The sequence below is a fragment of the Pseudophryne corroboree genome, chromosome 5 (assembly GCF_028390025.1).
Source record: "Pseudophryne corroboree isolate aPseCor3 chromosome 5, aPseCor3.hap2, whole genome shotgun sequence".
NCBI lineage: Eukaryota > Metazoa > Chordata > Amphibia > Anura > Myobatrachidae > Pseudophryne > Pseudophryne corroboree.
The window spans coordinates 249,009,081-249,033,038 of record NC_086448.1 but is presented as its reverse complement, the minus strand read 5'-3'; the positions used below and the strand labels follow the sequence as shown (position 1 = coordinate 249,033,038).

Genomic DNA, 23,958 nt, shown 5'->3' with positions numbered 1-23,958 from the left:
ATTATATATATATATATATAGTGTTCACTCTAGGCTGTTTTAGCAGGGCGCTGCGCCCTGCCCGTTTTTTAGCAGGCAAAACCTGCCCCTTTTGCGGCGCCCTGCTAGAACATCAAAACACAAATACAAGATAGGATAAACTTATCTGGCGCTACTGGGAGGTTAAAGATCCATGCGGATGTTCTTCAGTGTAAATATACCATGAGGATTTGTATCCACCCAAAAGTAAAGCAAAATTGCATATAGTGAAGTACAATTTTTTATATTTTAGGTTAATAACAATTAAAACAGATGACGTAACAATGCTCCACACACAACTACACAAATTAAATGAAAGCCTCAATGACTGTGATTGAATGAAATTACCAGAAGCCAAGAACTGACAAATCAGTTCAGTATCAGCATGTGTGTAGTGGGTCCCGGGTTCCCACGGATGTTGTATCACCGCTGAATCAGCTGACCTGGACTTCACCTCGTCACTGTCACGTCGGCTGCCAGATATAGATGTCCCCGCTCCAACGCGTTTCCACCTCTCAAGCTGAGGTCTTTTTCAAGGAGAATCCGGGCTGTGTGTGTGGAGAAGGGTCCTTAGATATTTAAACACAGTCCTGTCCAATCCCCGTCCTCCAACTCCAGCTGATAATCATATGGTAATCTACTACAAGTCCCATAATGCATTACTCTGAGATAATGTATGTTCCTATAGAAACGTAACGTCACTTCCGGTCCGTTAAAAAGAAAAAACCTGTGTCTACTACATATATTTCTTACAATCAGTTGTCACATCTAGCAGACAATATTGTATGATCGGCATTTCAAAAATACATGATTCTGTCAAAACATGTACATTTGTCCCCTTAAGTTGGCTAAAGATATGTGTCCATAGTAACGATCGAGGAGGCGTTACGTCACTTCCGGTGACGTTTGTCTCCATAGTAACCTGGAATGCATGTCTGTTTAATGTTCCATGTATTTAACAACGTGCAACACTCAAATCCTTATTCCATATACCCGGAATATGTAACTATGGCCCAGAGGACAAGTCGCCCAGCATTCCGCTCTGTTATGATTTTTGCATTTATGTGCTCATAGTGACAGGGAGCGTCAATCCGCTTCCAATGATGTATTAACATTCTCAATCATTTTAATATCCATAGCCAACCAGAGGGTATGTATTATCTGCATTAACATGTGCCTATTACATTCCATAACTATAACTCCCTAAACCTAGTCGTACCCCGGACCCTCCCATGATCTCTATACATGATGTCACTAAAAGTCCTTTGATCATTATGGGATGGTCCCGGGGACAATGCTGATCAGTTTAAAATGGTCCCGAAGTGTTGAGACGATATCCTATATATAAAAAATAAAAAATCAATATAAATGCCAATAAAAACACATATAGGTGACAAATGAAATCCCCATGAATAAAACAGCCGCACTCCCCCCCAATCAGAGTGCAATAATCTTCCAGCATGCAAATATCGGGAAACATGGAGTGGTTACAGGTGGAGTATAAGACTCAATGTGCTCATAAAAACCATTTAATCTCAAAATCATTATTGAGTCCCCCAGGTTTAAGAGTCCCTAATTCAAAATGGTACGCATTTCGGATTTTGCTAACTGACTGGCCAGATCTCTTTGTCTCCAGTGTCCTGATATCTGTTTGAGGCCGAAGAATCTTTTAATATCCAATGTATTACTTCCATGTTTTTGTCTGAAATGTTCCGACAATGCATGTGTCTGTAACCCATTTTTTATATTGCGGATATGTTCCCCTATACGGATTTTCAGGGCTCTAGATGTCCGGCCTATATACACCAATCCACAGGAACATTCAATACCGTAAATAACGTTTTTTACGTTACACGTAATGAATTCGTTAATCTTGATGATCTTCCCATTAATCTCTACCTCTGTAAGTTTTTTACTATCACCCTTTATTCCTCTACACCCTATGCAAGTCCCGCACCTAAAGAAACCTTTTGTTTTTACTCTAGTATTTGTTGTTGTGGGGGGGCACATACTTCTTACAATTTTTGAACCTATGTTCGGTGCCCTTCTGTAAATGCATTTGGGTTTTTTTGGTAGTGATTTTCCTATAATTGGATCATTTCTTAAAATGTTCCAATGTTTATTGAGAATCCTCTCAAGAGACTTATATTGGCTGTTAAACGTTGTTATAAATGCCAAATCATAACTGTTATCCTTAACGGAACTGATGTTCTTATTGGTTAATAGTTCCTCCCTCTTTACTGTGTCAATTGTGTTCAAAGTTTTATCCAATGAAGTTTTGCAGTACCCTGAGGCTAGGAACTTGTCTTTCATCTGTGATGCTTGTTCCTTGTAGTGATCATTCATGGAACAGTTTCGTTTGATCCTTCGTAGTTGTCCCCCAGGGATTGCTCCAAGCCAGTTGGGATGGTGGCAACTCTCGGCTCTCAAGAAAGTGCCAGAATCAGTTGGTTTCGTATAACATTTTGTGTGGAGACTATTATTCTCTACGAATATAGTCACATCTAAAAAGTTTATAGAGGAGGTGCTGTCCTCAAAAGAAAATTCAATATTCAGCTCATTGTGATTCAGGTAAGAATAGAAATCACCCAGGGTATTACGGCCCCCTTTCCAAATAAAAAAGACATCATCAATATATCTTCGCCAGGACACCAGGCTCGCTCCAAAAGGGTTATGGCTCCAAATTACCTCATTCTCCCAATGGCCCATGAAGATGTTTGCGTAACTTGGAGCGAACCTGGTGCCCATGGCAGTCCCCACTTTTTGAAGATAAAAGGTGTCATTAAACAGAAAAAAGTTATTGGTCAATATGAAATGAACCCCTTCTAAAATAAAGTTCTGAAGTTTACTGTCCAGTGAGCTATTTTCCAGAAATGTTTTTACCGCTGTCTCTCCTTTCTGATGGTCAATTATTGTGTATAAGGATCGAACGTCAGCGGTGACTAGAATCCAATCTTCTTCCCATGTGAGAGTGTTAATAAAGTTGAGAACATCTCTCGTATCTTTTAAGTGGGAAGGGTTTGTTAGAACCAAAGGCTGTAAATAATAATCAAGAAATTCGGATAAGTTAGCCGTCACAGACCCAATACCTGACACAATGGGTCTGCCAGGGGGATGGGTGGGGTTCTTGTGGATCTTTGGAAGAATATATAACACAGGAGTTGTGGGTTCATTGTTGAAAAGGAATTTGTATTCCTTTTCATTTAGGGCTTCCAAATCCCTATATTTGTCCAATAAAACCTTCAAGTTGGAAAGGACGCCATTTGTGGGGTCTGAGCGTAGTTTTTGGTATGTTGTTCTCTCGTCCAATTGTCTAAGAACCTCCTGTTCGTACCACAATTTAGACATGATGACTATGCTACCCCCCTTATCGGCTGGTTTGATGACTAACTCTGTATTTTCCTTTAAATTTTTAAGGGCCTCTCTCTCTTTTCTGGTCAAATTTTGTTTGATGTCCTTATGACTCAAGTTTTGTACATCATTGATGCAGAGATTGAGGAAAGTATCCAAAAAGCTTCCCCTCATGTGAGTGGGGTTAAATATGGATTTAGGTCTAAAATGAGTACCCTCATCCGATGCCTCTTCCATTTCTCCATTTTGTTCTTTATTCAGAAAATTTTTTTTGATGGATAATTTCCTGATGTACTTATTTAAATCCACAAATGTGGAAAACTTGTTTAAAGGTAGAGAGGGGGCATACTTGAGACCCTTCTCTAGCATGCTTATTTCTTCCTTAGCTAGAATATGTGAAGTCAGGTTAAATATCTTGGTTTTTCCTTCATATATCAATGTGGGTTCTCTATCCTTTCGTGTGATTCTATTTAATTTCTTATTAATTTTATTTATAAGTTGTTTCCTGACCTTTTTAGATGTCTTTCCTCCTCTATTCCCCCTTCTGGTTCCCCTTCTTTGATTCACCTTATCCGGTTGTGGTTCCGTGTCTGGTACAAAAAAGATGGTGATTCCCCAACCTCTGACAGTATCTGGTATCTATTTCCCCTATGTCTAGGGACAACCATTTCCTTATCATTCCTACCTTTGTGTCTAAATTCATATTTTTCCTTCTGGTCCCAATTATCTTGCCTTGATCTGCTAGAGTTCTGACTGTCTACAGCATCTCTTGTCCGGTATTCCCTCTGATCTTTTTTCCATTCATTGTAATCTCTATATCGGGGTCTCTCTCTATAATCTACTTTCTCTTGTTTCTTATTTTGATGAAAATGCACCACTCTTTTCCTGTGTAAGGGATCTCTGACTCTGGGTGTGCATACGTGACTAATGACCTCTTTTGTTCTTTTGCCATTTGAGGGCAATGTGTGTTTATTACAAATTTCCTCATCTGAGGAGCTATCTGTTCCAGCCTCTTCCTCTGGTTCGTCCGAATCATTATCTGTTGTTTGAGTATAATTTTTGTCTCTATTGAATTTACGGACCTTTTTCTCTATGATGTTTTTTTCATTCTTTCTAACGCTGAGTTCAATCCGTTTCTCCCATTCCTTAAATTCTGCATTATCCTTCAGAGGGATGATGATATCCTTTAATTTAGATATCTCAGATTCCAATGTTAGTAATTCCTTTCTACGATCTTCTATGATTATTTTAATCAAGGAGAAAGAACAGGTTTCTAGGATCTTGTCCCAATTATCTTTGAATTCCTCATTCGATGAAGCAAATGAGGCTACTTTTTTGATTCTTAATCCTTTGGGTATCACCTGGTGGGAGAGGTATTTTTCCAATGTTACCATCTCCCACCAGATTCTACTCTCCCGTAACAGGGTATGTTCTAATTTCTTCATAATACTGGTCAAATCCTCTTCTACCAGGATTATAGAGTTACCATCCTCTCTGAATACATAGTCAAATGTAGATTTTCTATTATCTCTACACTTAAACATTTTTGCAGCAGCACCCAAATAATCCCACAATGGGGAAAAAAGGTAGCGTATAAATGGTCAGAAGTGTGATTACAATAGGGTGCGCTTTAAAACACAGTGTGCAGCCAGACTAAAATATCCTAATTGAAGGATTCCCCAAAACCTTCACCAAACATCAAAACACAAATACAAGATAGGATAAACTTATCTGGCGCTACTGGGAGGTTAAAGATCCATGCGGATGTTCTGCAGTGTAAATATACCATGAGGATTTGTATCCACCCAAAAGTAAAGCAAAATTGCATATAGTGAAGTACAATTTTTTATATTTTAGGTTAATAACAATTAAAACAGATGACGTAACAATGCTCCACACACAACTACACAAATTAAATGAAAGCCTCAATGACTGTGATTGAATGAAATTACCAGAAGCCAAGAACTGACAAATCAGTTCAGTATCAGCATGTGTGTAGTGGGTCCCGGGTTCCCACGGATGTTGTATCACCGCTGAATCAGCTGACCTGGACTTCACCTCGTCACTGTCACGTCGGCTGCCAGATATAGATGTCCCCGCTCCAACGCGTTTCCACCTCTCAAGCTGAGGTCTTTTTCAAGGAGAATCCGGGCTGTGTGTGTGGAGAAGGGTCCTTAGATATTTAAACACAGTCCTGTCCAATCCCCGTCCTCCAACTCCAGCTGATAATCATATGGTAATCTACTACAAGTCCCATAATGCATTACTCTGAGATAATGTATGTTCCTATAGAAACGTAACGTCACTTCCGGTCCGTTAAAAAGAAAAAACCTGTGTCTACTACATATATTTCTTACAATCAGTTGTCACATCTAGCAGACAATATTGTATGATCGGCATTTCAAAAATACATGATTCTGTCAAAACATGTACATTTGTCCCCTTAAGTTGGCTAAAGATATGTGTCCATAGTAACGATCGAGGAGGCGTTACGTCACTTCCGGTGACGTTTGTCTCCATAGTAACCTGGAATGCATGTCTGTTTAATGTTCCATGTATTTAACAACGTGCAACACTCAAATCCTTATTCCATATACCCGGAATATGTAACTATGGCCCAGAGGACAAGTCGCCCAGCATTCCGCTCTGTTATGATTTTTGCATTTATGTGCTCATAGTGACAGGGAGCGTCAATCCGCTTCCAATGATGTATTAACATTCTCAATCATTTTAATATCCATAGCCAACCAGAGGGTATGTATTATCTGCATTAACATGTGCCTATTACATTCCATAACTATAACTCCCTAAACCTAGTCGTACCCCGGACCCTCCCATGATCTCTATACATGATGTCACTAAAAGTCCTTTGATCATTATGGGATGGTCCCGGGGACAATGCTGATCAGTTTAAAATGGTCCCGAAGTGTTGAGACGATATCCTATATATAAAAAATAAAAAATCAATATAAATGCCAATAAAAACACATATAGGTGACAAATGAAATCCCCATGAATAAAACAGCCGCACTCCCCCCCAATCAGAGTGCAATAATCTTCCAGCATGCAAATATCGGGAAACATGGAGTGGTTACAGGTGGAGTATAAGACTCAATGTGCTCATAAAAACCATTTAATCTCAAAATCATTATTGAGTCCCCCAGGTTTAAGAGTCCCTAATTCGAAAATGGTACGCATTTCGGATTTTGCTAACTGACTGGCCAGATCTCTTTGTCTCCAGTGTCCTGATATCTGTTTGAGGCCGAAGAATCTTTTAATATCCAATGTATTACTTCCATGTTTTTGTCTGAAATGTTCCGACAATGCATGTGTCTAGAACAGTCACCCGCTTCCTGCCCTCCCGGCGTGTATAGATGCCGTGCGCATGCGCGCGGCATCCATTCACGCATTGGGAGAGGGCTGGGGGAAGCCCAGCACCGACGGAGGTGCTGGGCACGCCCCCAACAGTGACGTCACCGGCCACAGACGCTCTCTATAGTAGCGTCTGTGAGCCGCCCCGCCCCCTAAAATGACGTAGGCGTGGCCACGCCCCCTAAGTTGCGTGGCCGCGCCCCCATTTCAGGCAGCGCGCAGCTAAGCCGCGCGCGCGCACATGTGCCCCCGGATTCCGGCGCCCTGCCCCTTTTCACTCCTAGAGTGAACACTATATATATATATATATATATATATATATACATACATATACAGTTGTGCTCATGTGTTTACATACCCTAGCAAAATTTTTGATTTTCTGGCCATTTGTCAGAGAATATGAATGATAACTCACAAACTTTTCTTTCACTCATGGTTAGTGGTTGGGTGAAGCCATTTATTGTCAAACAACTGTGTTTACTCTTTTTAAATCATAATGACAACAGAAACTACCCAAATGACCCTGATCAAAAGTTTACATATCCCAGTTCTTAATACCGTGTATTGCCCCCTTTAACATCAATGACAGCTTGAAGTCTTTTGTGGTAGTTGTGGATGAGGCTCTTTATTTTCTCAGATGGTAAAGCTGCCCATTCTTCTTGGCAAAAAGCATCCAGTTCCTGTAAATTCTTGGGCTGTCTTGCATGAACTGCACGTTTGAGATCTCTCCAATGATATTGAGGTCAGAAGACTGAGATAGCCACTCCAGAACCTTCACTTTATTCTGCTGTAGCCAATGACAGGTCGACTTGGCCTTGTGTTTTGGATCATTGTCATGTTGGAACGCCCAAGTACGTCCTATGTGCAGCTTCCGGACTGATGAGTGCAAATTTTCCTCCAGTATTTTCTGATAACATGCTGCATTCATCTTGCCATCAATTTTGACCAAGTTTCCAGTGCCTTTGTAGCTCACACATCCCCAAAACATCAGCGATCCACCTCCGTGTTTCACAGTAGGAATGGTGTACCTTTCATCATAGGCCTTGTTGACTCCTCTCCAAATGTAATGTTTATGGTTGTGGCCAAAAACTTCAATTTTGGTCTCATCACTCCAAATGACTTTGTTCCAGAAGTTTTGAGGCTTGTCTCTGTGCCGTTTGGAGTATTGTAAGTGGGATGCTTTGTGGCATTTGCGTAGTAATGGCTTTCTTCTGGCGACTCGACCATGCAGTCCATTTTTCTTCAAATGCCTTCTTATTGTGTATCTTGAAACAACCACACCACTTTTTTTCAGAGTCCTGTATTTCAGCTGAAGTTATTTGTAGATTTTTTCTTTGCATCCCGAACAATTTTCCTGGCAGTTGTGGCTGAAATTTTTGTTGGTCTACCTGACCATGATTTGGTTTCCACAGAATCCCTCATTTTCCACTTCTTAATTACAGTTTGAACACTGCTGATTGGCATTCTCAATTGCTTGGATATCTTTTTATATCCCTTTCCTGTTTTATACAGTTCAATTACCTTTTCCTGCAGATCCTTTGACAATTCTTTTGCTTTCCCCACGACTCAGAATCCAGACACATCAGTGCAGCACTGGATGAAAGATGCAAGGGTCTTTCAGGAGTCCAGAAACTCACTGACCTTTTATACACACACACTGATTACAAGCAAACAGATCAAGGGTGAGGATGGTAACCTTTAGTAGCCATTCAAACCCGTTTGTGTCAACTTGTGTGCATGTTATCAGGCCAAAATCTCAAGGGTATGTAAACTTTTGATCAAGGTCATTTGGGTAGTTTCTGTTGTAATTATGATTTAAAAAGAGTAAACACAGTTGTTTGACAATAAATGGCTTCACCCAACCACTAACCATGAGTGAAAGAAAAGTTTGTGAGTTATCATTCATATTCTCTGACAAATGGCCAGAAAATCACAAATTCTGCTAGGGTATGTAAACTTATGAGCACAACTGTATATATCAAATACAAAAGAAATGTCCTTAATCTGCGCACTTCCCTCAGCAGCACCACAGGAGGAACCTCTGTTAGCAGGAACCAATAACGTGGTAGCAATATGTGATGTTTTATTCCTTGGTGCGCTATATCCAGTTCCGAAACGTACAGAACCAGTATTGGCAGACTTTGGGGGAGATTCAAATGTTTGAAAAGTCAGTTGGGAGCCTGTTTCTTCCTATCTAATAGACAGGGGGAAAAAAAGACACCCAATCGACTTTTCAAACATTTGAATCTTCTCCTTTGTCTCTGAGGTATAGAATAGGGGTACCTATGAAATACCCTTACGCCAAAAAATCACACAACAAATAGAAGCCCAAAGGCTGAATTACTGGTTAACAATATTTGAACATTTATTAAAAATACATAAAATAGTATACACTGGTACGATTACAATTGGCAAAAACATAGAAACATCAACGGTCCCTACAACAGTGGTCTTGGTGGTAAACAATACCCTCCCTCACCACAAAAAGGTGTGAGTTCTTGGGAGAGTGACAACGCCACTATGTAAGAGCCTGTACAAGATGACTACGCGTTTCGTCAGAATCAACTTCTTCAGGGGTTCAAGAATTCTTAAAATGGGTGAGAAGGATAGAAAAGAGTATTAGATATATTTATAAATAGCAACTTTTCTGCTGTTCTAAAGTACTAAATTATGTGGTGGTGTGGAATTACCTACCAGTAAGGAGCACCCTTTTTGGTTGCTTTAAAACAATTTCAACTTGTTTAAAAGTAATACATCTTCGAGTCTTATAGCCTTATTAGATTTAAAGCCAGATGGTACCTTTATAGAAACAGCTGATTAGCTGATCGTAAATTACTGGGAAAAGGGTTCAGAAAATCAATTGGTAGAATTACGCTAAAGATATTACCTGCCTGCACTTTTATTGGTTGCTTCAAACTCTTAAAATTATGTCCAAATATGGCTTAGGAATTACTTCTACCTAGTATGAAATAATGGTCAATTATGGTAGAATATTACATTAATATAGGGATGGAATATTAAATGATCTTATATAAGGATAAATAATTAACTCCTACCAATACGGAACCCTTATCCGTTGACTGGGAGCAATATACTAAAATGGCCGTAGCAGACCTGGTGGCCAATTGATATCTAGAAAATAATTTAATTTGATTACTTACAATAATAGCCCATTACTAAACCGATTTTAGATGTTTAGCTATAGATCATACCTAAAATCATGAAATCAGAAAGTCTTGTGTCGACAATAGTGGAGGAGACAAATCATCTTAGTAGAGATGAATCGAACATTGGCCCTCATTCCGAGTTGATCGGTCGCAAGGCGAATTTAGCAGAGTTACACACGCTAAGCCTACGCCTACTGGGAGTGTATCTTAGCTTCTTAAAATTGCGACCGATGTAATCGCAATATTGCGAATACAAACTACTTTGCAGTTTCTGAGTAACTTCAACCTTACTCTGCCTGTGCGATCAGTTCAGTGCTTGTCGTTCCTGGTTTGACGTCACAAACACACCCAGCGTTCGCTCAGACACTCCCCCGTTTCTCCGGCCACTCCTGCGTTTTTTCCGGAAACGGTAGCGTTTTCATCCACACGCCCATAAAACGCCGTGTTTCCGCCCAGTAACACCCATTTCCAGTCAATCACATTACGATCGCCGGAGCGATGAAAAAGCCGTGAGTAAAAATACTATCTTCATTGTTAAATTACTTGGCGCAGTCGCAGTGCGAATATTGCGCATGCGTACTAAGCGGATTTTCATTGCGATGCGATGAAAAATACCGAGCGAACGACTCGGAATGAGGGCCATTATGTTTGCTTTATTAGGTCATATTTTTTCTAATATCTGTAGATAAGAGAAAGTCTCATATCAACTTTAACTAAACGTCCATCTTACCCTATTATAAGTCCTCAAATTGTACATACCAATAATTTGTCTGAGTTGACCCAAAAATTTGTCCTCAGTATCTCCGAGGAGTTAAAAGACAGTTTTTTAGGTAAGCTGTCCTCCGTATCTCAGAGCTATCGAAGACGATTCCGATTGAAAATAATGAATTTAATATCAATCAATTTTGAATATAGTTTCATGTTCTTAAGGTTCTGTTCAATATCACTGAAAAAAACATTTATTAACATTCGAAAAAACTTATCGCTTAGTTCTATATACATACAAGTAAAATATATAAACAAGTAAAACAGGTAACTGCAAAATGTGCTACTCAGTACCCACTGGGCTCTAGGCATGAGCCTAGGTTGCATAATGAACAATCTAGCTCTGTGCCAGATCTTGGGCAGGATGTACTAAAGGGAAAATGCGGGCAAAAATATTTGGGCATATTTCCCATATGTACCAAGCTCCGGAATGCAATACATTCAGGAGCTTGGACCCAGTAATGCCAGCCTATGGGCTTCTCTTCGCAATTGCCCTCACGAGAGATCCAATCGGATCCCTCCCAGCACCCCGCCCCCTCCCCTGCGTCACACTGCGCATGTGCAGAAGGACTCCTGGGTCTTAAACCCAGAAGACCTTCTATTGCAAAGGACAGCTCTCATCTGGATGGCTGTTCTTTGCACATTTCTAGGTACATACTGGTGTGAACGCCAGTATGTACCTGATAATAGGCCAGAGTGTACTGCACAAGTGCAGGTCTTTGGGTAGACGGCGCTTGCACCATGTCTTCGGTAACTTCTCTACTGCACATGTGCAAATCTCCAGAAAAAGCAGCCACCGCATAATTTTCCCAGTGATTCCTGCTGCTGCTGTAGCACTGACGTGGGATGCCAGAGAGGCAATTTCAATTATATGGGGGGCAGGCAGGGTGTTCAATGCGGGCACTCATGGACCCAGGGGCCTGTGAGCACCACACACTGTGGGTGGGATTTACTAAATGGAAAATGCGGTAAACTCCCGTTTAGCGTATTTTGCTAATGTACTAACCCCCGACCGATAGGTCAGTGCTGCGGCGGGGTTCATCAGCTTTTGCTGCTGATACCCCATAGAAGCCTATGGGTTTCCCTCCGCAGTGCCGTGTGAGGGATCCGATCGGATACCTCCCAGCATGCCTCGCACCCGCCCACGTCACCCTGCGCAGACTGACTCCCGGGGCCGAATCCCGAAAGTCAGGCAGCCGCTGGGGATCGCGGAGGACAGCTCTGATCGGAAGAGCTGTCCTCCGCAATGCTAATCGCATATGTAAGTACATATGCGATTAGCATTGTGGAAATGGGCGGCGATGTCCATTAGTACATCCCGCCCTGTGTACCCATACAGATATTCCAATGGGCATAGAAATGTACTGTTCATTATAGATTGTATACACTATACAGTGAACAATGTGCACAGTTTTGGTTTCTGTCTTATGAAATATTTGTTATGCCACAATAAATAGCTTTTGTTTTGCCTGACTGCGCCAGCTCTGTGTAGTGCGGTAATATGACGTTATAGCTAATCCATGCGAGAGTGTACAAAGGTCACATTGGAACATAAGATAAAAATCAGCAAGACTATGCCCATTCCCTTTGCCTTTTCCCCGCAGTCAGCACTATTCCCTACTCTAGCTCCTATTGAATCATCATTCTATTGGCCGGTCTCTTACTATTGTGTTCTCATGGTGCAATGCCAGCTCTCACCCTAACATTCTAGTATCAACATCACCGCGTCCTGCAGCCAGCACCAGTCCTTGCTCTAGCCCCTATTCTACTACCATCCTATAATTGGCCAGTCTCTTGATGTTCTCACACTGTACCCTCCGCGCTCACCTGCGGCCAGCAGCAGCAGCAGCTGCCAGCCCCTACTCCGTCACCTGTATGCCGCGCCCCCGTGCTGCTGACTCGCCGATGTGACGTCACGCTCTTTCTCTCCCTACGTCCTCCCCTCTAGCGTCGTTTCGCCCTCCCCACTCCAGCATGACGTCACGTTCTCGGAGGCACCCCATTGGCTGCCCATCTTCCCGGGCCCCCGTGTGTAACTGCGGAGAGCGGAAGCGGCGCTGTGTATTGTCTGCGGGAGGAAGAGGAGGGGAACCGGGGGTCAGGCTCGTAGACCGAGGCTGTGCTGTCCGTGCGCTACACACGGTGCCTGCGTCATTGATGCACCCGCTACACATGAGGCGCCCCCGCCGGCCGCACTGCACCGGGAGGCTGTAGCACGGCGGCCGCACTGCACCGGGAGGCTGTACCGGGCTGCGCCGTCTTTTTATCCTGTTTTTATATTAATTTATTGGGGTGAGAGCCTGGCTCACTCGCAGCCCCAGGGACCCAGGCGCAGGGACTCTGGCAGCGCTAGGCCACATCCCCGGTGCGACGTGCAAGGCGAGGCCCAGGGCTGCACGCATACAGACGGGCTGTGTGAGCCTACATCTGCCTTCTAGCAGGGGAGGAGCCGGCGGCACAATAGCAGCTGCCTCTCGCAGCTATTAGTACGCGGCTACCGCAGTCCTCTGGGAGGAGGAGGAAGAAGAAGATGTCTAAATTAACTGGAGAAGGCGGAGGAGGAGCCGGAGGAGTAGGAGGCACCGGGGGACTCACTTGGGTGGTAAGTGCTGCGAGCAGGCCCTGGCATCGGGGGTAGTGCAGTGCCCACTCTGGGGCATTCCGTATAGCGCCACCCTGCGGGGGGAGTCAGCAGTGAGCGCTCAGACCTGCATTGCACAGGGGCTGCTATTGGGGGTAGTAGAACAATGAGGGATCCTGTGAATGATGGTGAGGGGTAACACTGTGTACACTTATAGTGGACCATGTGCTGGAGAAAGTTTCAGGTCATCTCCATTGGTAACATTGGATGCTGTGATGGTTCATGTATGGGGGATCTGTCTGCTAGTCCAAGTGTGGCTGGGAGGGTACACTGTTGGTCTATTTTAAAAAGTGTCCATTAGGCTTACCATGCTGTCCCTTTAAACCAGGGCTGCCCATGAATTACTCAGGTTCTGTGACTTGGCTAACGTCAAGCCTGCATTTCGCCTGGTTTTAGACAGCCACAGAACCTGTGTAATTCATGAGCATCCCAGTTTAAAGGGACAGTATGGTAAGCCTACATGTGATTTACATTCCCAGCCAAGTACTGTAGTTAGTTTAGTGGTGAACTGGAGTATGATCTACGCTCCATTCACCAAGGCTTTTTTTATTACATGTGAACTTTAAAACATGTAGTGATATCTTTGTAAGCAGTCATAATTTACTCCTCTGGTGAAAAAAACAAGGTAGCACTCTGTAGACTGCAACAAAGCACACAAAGAAAACAGCTGCAAAATAGTTACAAAGTTTGATATGTGTCTCACCAGTATAGCAAGTACTGCTATGTATGGACATGACTGCAGTACCGGAGAATGTTGGTGGTACTGACTAAATCATTATAGAGCATATAAAAATGGTATTATCTATGCTTCTTGCAAAACCTGATGTTAATGGTTTAATGGGGAGTTCAGGTTGGAGCTGCTGTGGAGGGTGGGGGTACCTGACCTCTGTAGTTAATGGATAAGGAGGGCTCCTAGTGCTGCAGCCCTTGTGTTGAATGATGGTCACTGTAGTGGAATTGCAGGAGTACAGTATATGAGGGTGAGTGAAAAAGAGAAGGCAGCATGATGCATGATTGTCAATAAGATCAATATATTTTGTTACAGAAACTGCAGCGTGAACTGAAGACTTATTTGTACAGGTGATATAATCACTCAGTTGGTGGTTGAGGAGAAGCGATTGTATCAGAATGTACTGTATTATTTCTATTAATGCATAGATATGTGGGTAGACACAGTTTTGTATTATTAAGATGAGTTAATATCTGTGGGATGTAGCATCCTTAGGTTCGTGTACAGTATGCTGCTTGTTATTTGTACTGTGTCATAGTGGTGTCACTACATGATCTTGCTGGTAAGTCTAGTTGGTGATTCTCTGGATGAATGCACTTCTGGGGGTAAATTTACTAAGGTGGGAGATTTTTAGAACTGGTGATGTTGCCCATAGCAACCAATCAGATTATATCTATTATCTGCTAGAAGCAGCTAGGTAAATGGTAAGTAGAATCTGATTGGTTGCCATGAACAACATCACCAGTTCTAAAAATCTCCCACCTTAGTAAATTTACCCCCTGGTTTGCTTTCTGGTAGGTTTTGTTCTGTACCGGTCTGCAGAGAGCCTGACGTTTCCACAGCAGGGGACTGTCACAACAAGTGGACAGTCTTACAGTAGGCAATTTGAAGGTTAGGTTGCCAATATGGTCTATACAAACGGGAGTACTTGCAACTTAGTTTCAGCACATCAATCTTCCGACGATGCAAGTGTCGAAATGATGCTGACTAGAAGGTGCAGCTAGTAAAGGGTACCTGTCTCGATTAAAGTAATGTTCCTGCTCACGTAAGCAGTACATTAAAACCAGAAGTTTGATATCAGTGTGTGAGCAGTCGCTAGCTTAAAAAAAGTTACTCTCACTTTGGTTGGGGTAGTGTTGTACTGTATTCCCACGCGTTCCAGTTCGCTTGGCTCCTTCTTTAGGGATAATGTGTAGTTGTATCTGACACAGGTGAGTTTAATTATTGTCCCACCTGGGTGGGTACGTACTGTATAAGTAGATCAGTACAGAAGGTGTAATGGTTAAAATACTGCATCACAGCACTTGAGGTCGTGGGTTCAATTCCCACCATGGCCCTAACTCTGGAGTTTGTATACAGGGTGATTCAAAAGTAGCAGTACACCCTTTTGTTTCAAAAACTGCAGGAAATGGGAAAACTGATTACTCCAGTGAGGTGGGCTATCTTTTAGGGTATGTACCGAATATGGGCGCCATCTTGAAATCAAGTCATTTTTTTCAAATGGAAAGGGGGTCGTGTAACATGTCAAATAACATTAGAATTTACTGAAAATTTTATTGCTGCAAACGGATTTGAAATTGCAATTATGGTTCAAAAGTAACAACACTTTTTTGTTGCAGGTAACTGAAGATGGCTTTGACAAAAGAGGAGAGAATTGAGGTCAGTTTGATGTCTGGAGAACAAAGTTTCCGTGTAATAGCTGCAGATTTTAACAACCAGCACCCAGAAAGACCTCCAATTTCACATAACCCTGTCAGGTGCCTAATTTCCAAATTCTGAAACACTGTAACTGTGGCTGATAAGTCACGGAGTGGTCGTCCAAAAAGTGCTACTGACGAGACAACCTCAACAGTGGTTTTGGCATCCTTCGTGAAGAACCCACAACGCAGCACATGACGATTGACATCAAAATGGCCTCAATTCTCTCTTTTTTTGTCAAAGCCATCTTCAGTTACCTGCATCAAAAAAAAGTGTTGTAACTTTTGAACCAGAACTGCTATTTCAAATCTGTTTGCAACAATAAACTTTTCAGCAAATTCTGATGTTGTTTGACATGTTACATGACTACCTTTCCATTTGAAAAAACTGACTCAGATTCAGGATGGCGGATTTCAGGATGGCACCCATGTTCGGTACATACCCTAAACGATAGCCCACCTCACCCATACCTTACTGGAGTATTCAGTTTTCCCATTTACTGCACAGTTTTTGAAACAAAAGGGTGTATTGTGACTTTTGAAACACCCTGTATTCTCCCCGTGCTTGTGTGGTTTTACTCCAATCACTCTGGTTTTCTCCCACAATCCATAAGTATACTTGTAGGTTAATTGGCTCCTGACAAAAAATGAACCCTAATGTGTGGGTGTATATGTGCTTAGGTCAGACTAGATGGAGCAAATGCTCCTTATCTGCTGTCAAATTCTATTTTTCTATCAGCCAGATATTATTATATTAGCATTTATCCAATTGGCATGATGTATTGCTCTGTCTGTATGTGCTATTTTAGAAATTCCGATGTGATATGCATGACTGACTTGCAATATAGCAACTGGTTATGGTGGTGCAGCCGTATGGGGAGATTTTAATGTTGGCTAATGCTCTTTAGTGATGAGATGAAATTATAAAAAATGAATCCTAGCAAATATGGTCTATTTATATATCTTTAATGTATTGTCTTGTAAAGATAGGCTTTGTATTGTCATGTTAGAGAGGTCTGTTTGTGTTAGCTGGGGTGTGGGTCAATAGATGATGGTAAAAGACCATGGCATCAAATTCAGTTGGCTGCTTGAGGGTTTGCAGTGTAATGGTGTGTACACACGGTGAGATATATCCTTGTGATTTTGACTATATAGTCAAAATCGCAAGGAAGGTTAGTACAAATCGCAAGGTGTTAGCCACCTTGCGATACCGTTTCGATCCCGATGTGCACTCCCGCGGGGTCGGTATCGCAAGGTTAGATAGACTGTTCAGGCAAGTCAATTTTGGCTATCTAGTACTAAAGTATAGTGAAATTGGCACTTAGTCAAAATCGCACATAGTCAATATCGCAAGCACACATAGGGGGTAATTCTGAGTTGATCGCAGCAGGAACTTTGTTAGCAGTTGGGCAAAACCATGTGCACTGCAGGGGAGGCAGGTATAACATGTGCAGATAGAGTTAGATTTGGGTGTGGTGTGTTCAATCTGCAATCTAAATTGCAGTGTAAAAATAAAGCAGCCAGTATTTACCTTGCACATAAACAAAATAACCCACCCAAATCTAACTCTCTCTACACATGTTATATCTGCCTCCCCTGCAGTGCACATGGTTTTGCCCAACTGCTAACAAAGTTCCTGTTGCGATCAACTCAGAATTACCCCCATAGTGGGCAGACAAATGGTAAAGGTATCCCACTTCCAGAAATGGTTACAGCAGTCTGAGATACCTTTTTGGATGTTATGTGCTTAAGATCGGATGAGTTTAAAACTCTACATTGGACATATCATATCATAGTCAATACTGCATAGTCAAAATCGAAGATAGCCAAATTGTCACGTTGTGTATGCACCTTAAGTGCAGATTTTTGTTCCCTGCCCCATAGAGCTGCATACTAAAATCCACAAGGTAATGTGCCGTTTCCTGCTTTTCCATGCTGTTGCAATAGCAATACAGCGCTCTAGCTCCTAACTGAATCGACCCTCATAAATAATAGGGTTTCTTAAATGAGGCGCTCTTCACTATTTATGGTGGTTGATGTGGAGCGAAATTGGTTGGTTAAGTGGAAGAGGCTGTTCATTTGGTAATAATGTATTTGATTTAATTGTCAGTATTCAAACCTTGTGGGTATTATATCTCTGAATCCCTTTGTTTTTGCACGTGAATGCAAATCGACCCGGGTTTATGGTATTTGTGAAAGCAAACTACCCTGGACTGCTCTTTACCAGGGTTGGTCTAAGACACAGGAATTTGCCAGCTTGATGGACACTGCAATTTCCTGGGTCGCATGTGTGAAAGGGCGTGGATCATAGGATCGACAATGTTTGGGTTGACCACTATAGGTCGACAGTCACTAGGTCGACAGGGTTTGAAGGTCGACAGCGTTTCTAGGTCGACATGTTCTAGGTCAAAAGGTCGACATGAGTTTTTCATGTTTTTTTGTGTGTCTTTTTCTCCGTACAGTGACCGGGAAGCACAATTAGTGCACCGTGTCCGCTCGCCATGCTTCGGGCAAGGTGCCTCGCTCTGCTACCACTGCGCTCGGCACAGGTTACTATTCCCAGTCGTAGTCCGCGTGGATCGTTAAGTATGAAAAAAATGAAAAATTTTTTGAAAAACTCATGTCGACCTAGAAAACATGTCGACCGGTAGTGGTCGACCCAAACATTGTCGACCTAGACACTGTCGATCTTCAGACCGGATCGCGTGTGAAAGGGGTAGGAGTGTATAAATGAACCTCAACTGCTACTTGATGATTCCAGAGATAACTATATAAGAAAATATAGGGAGGACTACAATTGCTAGTGATGTGCCGCTGGGCATTGCCATGGCGCCCAGTTGCTTACATATCATGCATTTGCGGTAGCCTCTACATCACAAGTCTTCATACACACTTCTATGTGTAGCAAGGCAAAACTTGTTATGTAGATGGACGCATTTTGCTGTTCCAGAATGCCAAATTGCATTTGTCACTTTGAGCTGAATTTTACCCATAGATCTACAGTATACATTTATAGAACAGATATCCACGTTACTTTCGAGTATCTGGCTAAGTTACTGTAACTTGATGAAGAGTAAATTTTTTATTTAGAATTCAGGCCCATAATAGTATCACTTGTGCAGTATATGATCTGTCTTTTTCCCAGTGGCGGCGTAAACTTGCCTACACAGTGTTTAAAATTATACTGTGCTTGTGTTTTGCTTGTTGTCGTGCTTATAGTTTTGTGTAAAAATCCATGGGGCATGTTCAATTAGCTATGGGGTTTACCCTGCGGCTAATTACCGCATTGGCCCATTTCAGTCAGCGGGGGTTTACCCTCACATTAATCCCAGAGGGTGTACTTTTCCTTGCAGCTTCAGAAGCTGTGAGGAAAAGCCCACAAAGAAAAGGCATCATTGGTGGATGGCACACTGGGAAAACCCATTGATGTAGTTTACGCAGTATCAAGTGAGTTTCTGCGCATTAATTCACAATGCGCAGAAATTGTTATTAAATAGTCTTTCACCTAATTAACAGATGATTGAATATGCCCCTATATGTGCACAAATACATATAAAATATAAATGTGTAAGGGTGATTCAATAAATAAAGTAATAAGACCTTTCATTACGTAGATGTATTCAACTCGTACATATACGTATAATGAATAGTATGGCTTTGGTACAGATTGTTTTTCCACATAGTCAACATGCTTGTCTAGACACTTGTTCCAGTGTTACACCAAGGCATCTGTCCCGGCATAGAAATCAATGTCAAGCGCTTGAAGCCAGGACATGACTGCTTGTTGAACTTCACTATCTCTTGTGAGTTGCCTTCCACCCAGGTTTAATGGTCCAGAGAGATGGAAATCACTCTGTGCCAGGTCAGGGCTGTAGGGAGGATGGTCCAGTATCTGCCATATCACTGCTCATCGTGAATGTCTATCCTGCCGTTATCAAAGGCAGAGCAGCAAACCCAAACCTGTTTCCGTGACTTGACGTTATCACTGTACACCTTGACAAGTTGCCAATGGATTTTGGCTGCTGATATACCCTTTATATGCACCTCAATGTTTGACCTTGTTTTCCCCAGCCCAGCCATCTTACATCTGATTTTAGGACAGTATGACTGATATCAGATGCGGTCTAATGGCTGTGAGAGGAAGCAGTGGTGTATCTGCTCTGGCTTGGTGGGAAATTTAGAAATCGAGAACATTACACATGTCAGAGGTTGTTACCTTAAGCTGGGTACACACTAGGCAATATTTTAAACAATATCTCTCATTTTCACAGATAAAGTGATATTTGTAATATCATCAATGTACGCACAATATCGTTAACGATGCGTGCTTCCGCGGGTCGTTAACGAGGGCTTCTGTCGTCCTCTACATGCAGGTCAATTTTGACTATGTTGTTGACGATGAATGTGCAGGACAGAGGCAGGATGCTGTCACTGAACGATGACGTTAGCGATATTGTTCATTGTGTATGCACTACCTCGTATGCTCGGGATGTCAAGGGGAAATGGTGACGATATTGCTCATGGAGCGTATTGTTTAGTGTGTACCCAGCATTACTTATTGAACCACCCTCATATGTCAATTTTGGTCTACAACATTAGAGCATAGTAATACTTCCATAAAAAAATCTGTTTTAGAAGAATCCTATTTCATTCCATGTGTTCCATTAGCTTGTGTCTTCAGCTTCAAGCTCCCCCCATCTTGTGTGTCTCTAGCATTGAGCCCCCCTCCCCTTGTGTGTCTCCAGCGTCAAGCCCCCCCCCCTTTGTCTCCAGCGTCAAGCTTCCACTCCTCCCATTGTGTATCTCCAGCATTTAACTCCCCCCTCCTCCCCTTGTGTGTTTCAGTGTCAAGCCCCCCTCCTCCCCTTGTGTGTCTTCAGTGTCAAGCCCCCCTCCTCCCCTTGTGTGTCTTCAGTGTCAAGCCCCCTTCCTCCCCTTGTGTGTCTTCAGTCTCAAGCCCCCCTCCTCTCCTTGTGTGTCTTCAGTCTCAAGCCCCTCTCCTCTCCTTGTGTGTCTTCAGTCTCAAGCCCCCCTCCTCTCCTTGTGTGTCTTCAGTCTCAAGCCCCCCTCCTCTCCTTGTGTGTCTTCAGTCTCAAGCCCCCCTCCTCCCCTTGTGTGTCTTCAGTCTCAAGCTCCCCTTGTGTGTCTTCAGTCTCAAGCTCCCCTTGTGTGTCTTCAGTCTCAAGCTCCCCTTGTGTGTCTTCAGTCTCAAGCTCCCCTTGTGTGTCTTCAGTCTCAAGCTCCCCTTGTGTGTCTTCAGTCTCAAGCTCCCCTTGTGTGTCTTCAGTCTCAAGCTCCCCTTGTGTGTCTTCAGTCTCAAGCTCCCCTTGTGTGTCTTCAGTCTCAAGCTCCCCTTGTGTGTCTTCAGTCTCAAGCTCCCCTTGTGTGTCTTCAGTCTCAAGCTCCCCTTGTGTGTCTTCAGTCTCAAGCTCCCCTTGTGTGTCTTCAGTCTCAAGCTCCCCTTGTGTGTCTTCAGTCTCAAGCTCCCCTTGTGTGTCTTCAGTCTCAAGCTCCCCTTGTGTGTCTTCAGTCTCAAGCTCCCCTTGTGTGTCTTCAGTCTCAAGCTCCCCTTGTGTGTCTTCAGTCTCAAGCTCCCCTTGTGTGTCTTCAGTCTCAAGCTCCCCTTGTGTGTCTTCAGTCTCAAGCTCCCCTTGTGTGTCTTCAGTCTCAAGCTCCCCTTGTGTGTCTTCAGTCTCAAGCTCCCCTTGTGTGTCTTCAGTCTCAAGCTCCCCTTGTGTGTCTTCAGTCTCAAGCTCCCCTTGTGTGTCTTCAGTCTCAAGCTCCCCTTGTGTGTCTTCAGTCTCAAGCTCCCCTTGTGTGTCTTCAGTCTCAAGCTCCCCTTCTGTGTCTTCAGTCTCAAGCCCCCCTTCTCCTCTTATTGGGTTCCTCCAGCATCAAGCCCCCTTCCGTGTTTGTCTCCAACATCAAGTTTGTCCCAATTGTAAAGCTGCAAAGTATGGTGATTTTCTCTGACGTCCTAGTGGATGCTGGGACTCCGTCAGGACCATGGGGATTAGCGGCTCCGCAGGAGACAGGGCACAAAAATAAAAGCTTTAGGACTAGGTGGTGTGCACTGGCTCCTCCCCCTATGACCCTCCTCCAAGCCCCAGTTAGGTTTTTGTGCCCGTCCGAGCAGGGTGCAATCTAGGTGGCTCTCCTAAAGAGCTGCTTAGAAAAAGTTATTAGGTTTTTTATTTTCAGTGAGTCCTGCTGGCAACAGGCTCACTGCAACGAGGGACTTAGGGGAGAAGAAGTGAACTCACCTGCGTGCAGGATGGATTGGCTTCTTAGGCTACTGGACACCATTAGCTCCAGAGGGATCAAACACAGGCCCAGCCATGGAGTCCGGTCCCGGAGCCGCGCCGCCGACCCCTTGCAGATGCCGAAAAGTGAAGAGGTCCAGAAACCGGCGGCAGAAGACTTTTCAGTCTTCATGAGGTAGCGCACAGCACTGCAGCTGTGCGCCATTGTTGTCAGCACACTTCACACCAGCGGTCACTGAGGGTGCAGGGCGCTGGGGGGGGGGGTGCCCTGGGCAGCAATGATAATACCTTGTTCTGGCTAAAAATACATCACATATAGCCCCTGGGGCTATATGGATGTATTTAACCCCTGCCAGGTCTCACAAACACCGGGAGAAGAGCCCGCCGAAATAGGGGGCGGGGCCTATCTCCTCAGCACACAGCGCCATTTTCCTGCACAGCTCCGCTGCGAGGAAGGCTCCCAGGACTCTCCCCTGCACTGCACTACAGAAACAGGGTAAAAAAACAGAGAGGGGGGGCACTTTTTTGGCGATATTGATATATTAAGCTGCTATAAAGGAAACAACACTTCTGTAGGGTTGTTCCTATATATTTATAGCGCTTGGGTGTGTGCTGGCAAACTCTCCCTCTGTCTCCCCAAAGGGCTAGTGGGGTCCTGTCTTCGATAAGAGCATTCCCTGTGTGTCTGCTGTGTGTCGGTACGTGTGTGTCGACATGTATGAGGACGATGTTGGTGTGGAGGCGGAGCAATTGCCGGTAATGGTGATGTCACCCTCTAGGGAGTCGACACCGGAATGGATGGCTTTGTTTATGGAATTACGTGATAATGTCAGCACGTTACAAAAATCAGTTGACGACATGAGACGGCCGGCAAACCAGTTAGTACCTGTCCAGGCGTCTCAGACACCGTCAGGGGCTGTAAAACGCCCTTTACCTCAGTCGGTCGACACAGACCCAGACACGGACACCGAATCTAGTGTCGACGGTGAAGAAACAAACGTATTTTCCAGTAGGGCCACACGTTATATGATCACGGCAATGAAGGAGGCTTTGCATATCTCTGATACTGCAAGTACCACAAAAAGGGGTATTATGTGGGGTCTGAAAAAACTACCTGTAGTTTTTCCTGAATCAGAGGAATTGAATGAAGTGTGTGATGAAGCGTGGGTTAACCCCGATAGAAAACTGCTAATTTCAAAGAAGTTATTGGCATTATATCCTTTCCCGCCAGAGGTTAGGGCGCGCTGGGAAACACCCCCTAGGGTGGATAAGGCACTCGCACGCTTATCAAAACAAGTGGCGTTACCGTCTCCTGAAACGGCCGCCCTCAAGGATCCAGCTGATAGGAGGCTGGAAACTACCCTGAAAAGTATATACACTCATACTGGTGTTATACTGCGACCAGCCATCGCCTCTGCATGGATGTGCAGTGCTGGGGTGGTTTGGTCGGATTCCCTGACTGAAAATATTGATACCTTGGATAGGGACAGTATTTTATTGACTATAGAGCAATTAAAGGATGCTTTTCTTTATATGCGAGATGCTCAGAGGGATATTTGCACTCTGGCATCGAGAGTAAGTGCGATGTCCATATCTGCCAGAAGAAGTTTATGGACGCGACAGTGGTCAGGTGATGCGGATTCCAAACGGCATATGGAAGTATTGCCGTATAAAGGGGAGGAATTATTTGGGGTCGGTCTATCTGATTTGGTGGCCACGGCAACAGCCGGGAAATCCACCTTTTTACCTCAGGTCCCCTCCCAACAGAAAAAGACACCGTCTTTTCAGCCGCAGTCCTTTCGTTCCTATAAGAACAAGCGGGCAAAAGGACAGTCATATCTGCCCCGAGGCAAAGGAAAGGGTAAGAGAGTGCACCAAGCAGCTCCCTCCCAGGAACAGAAGCCCTCCCCGGCTTCTGCAAAGCCCTCAGCATGACGTTGGGGCTTTACAAGCG

At 43.6% G+C, this 23,958-nt stretch overlaps 1 protein-coding gene across 1 annotated transcript in view; it reads left to right on the top strand.

Moving 5' to 3' along the window:
* The first annotated feature begins 12,668 nt into the window (after positions 1-12,668).
* Positions 12,669-23,958, top strand: part of TOP2B (DNA topoisomerase II beta) — a 222,270-nt gene continuing 210,980 nt past the window's right edge. Inside the window, exon 1 of the mRNA XM_063922226.1 lies at positions 12,669-13,275. Coding sequence (XP_063778296.1) covers positions 13,204-13,275 — 72 coding nt within the window. The 5' untranslated portion in view covers positions 12,669-13,203. The remainder of the gene's footprint in view (positions 13,276-23,958) is intronic.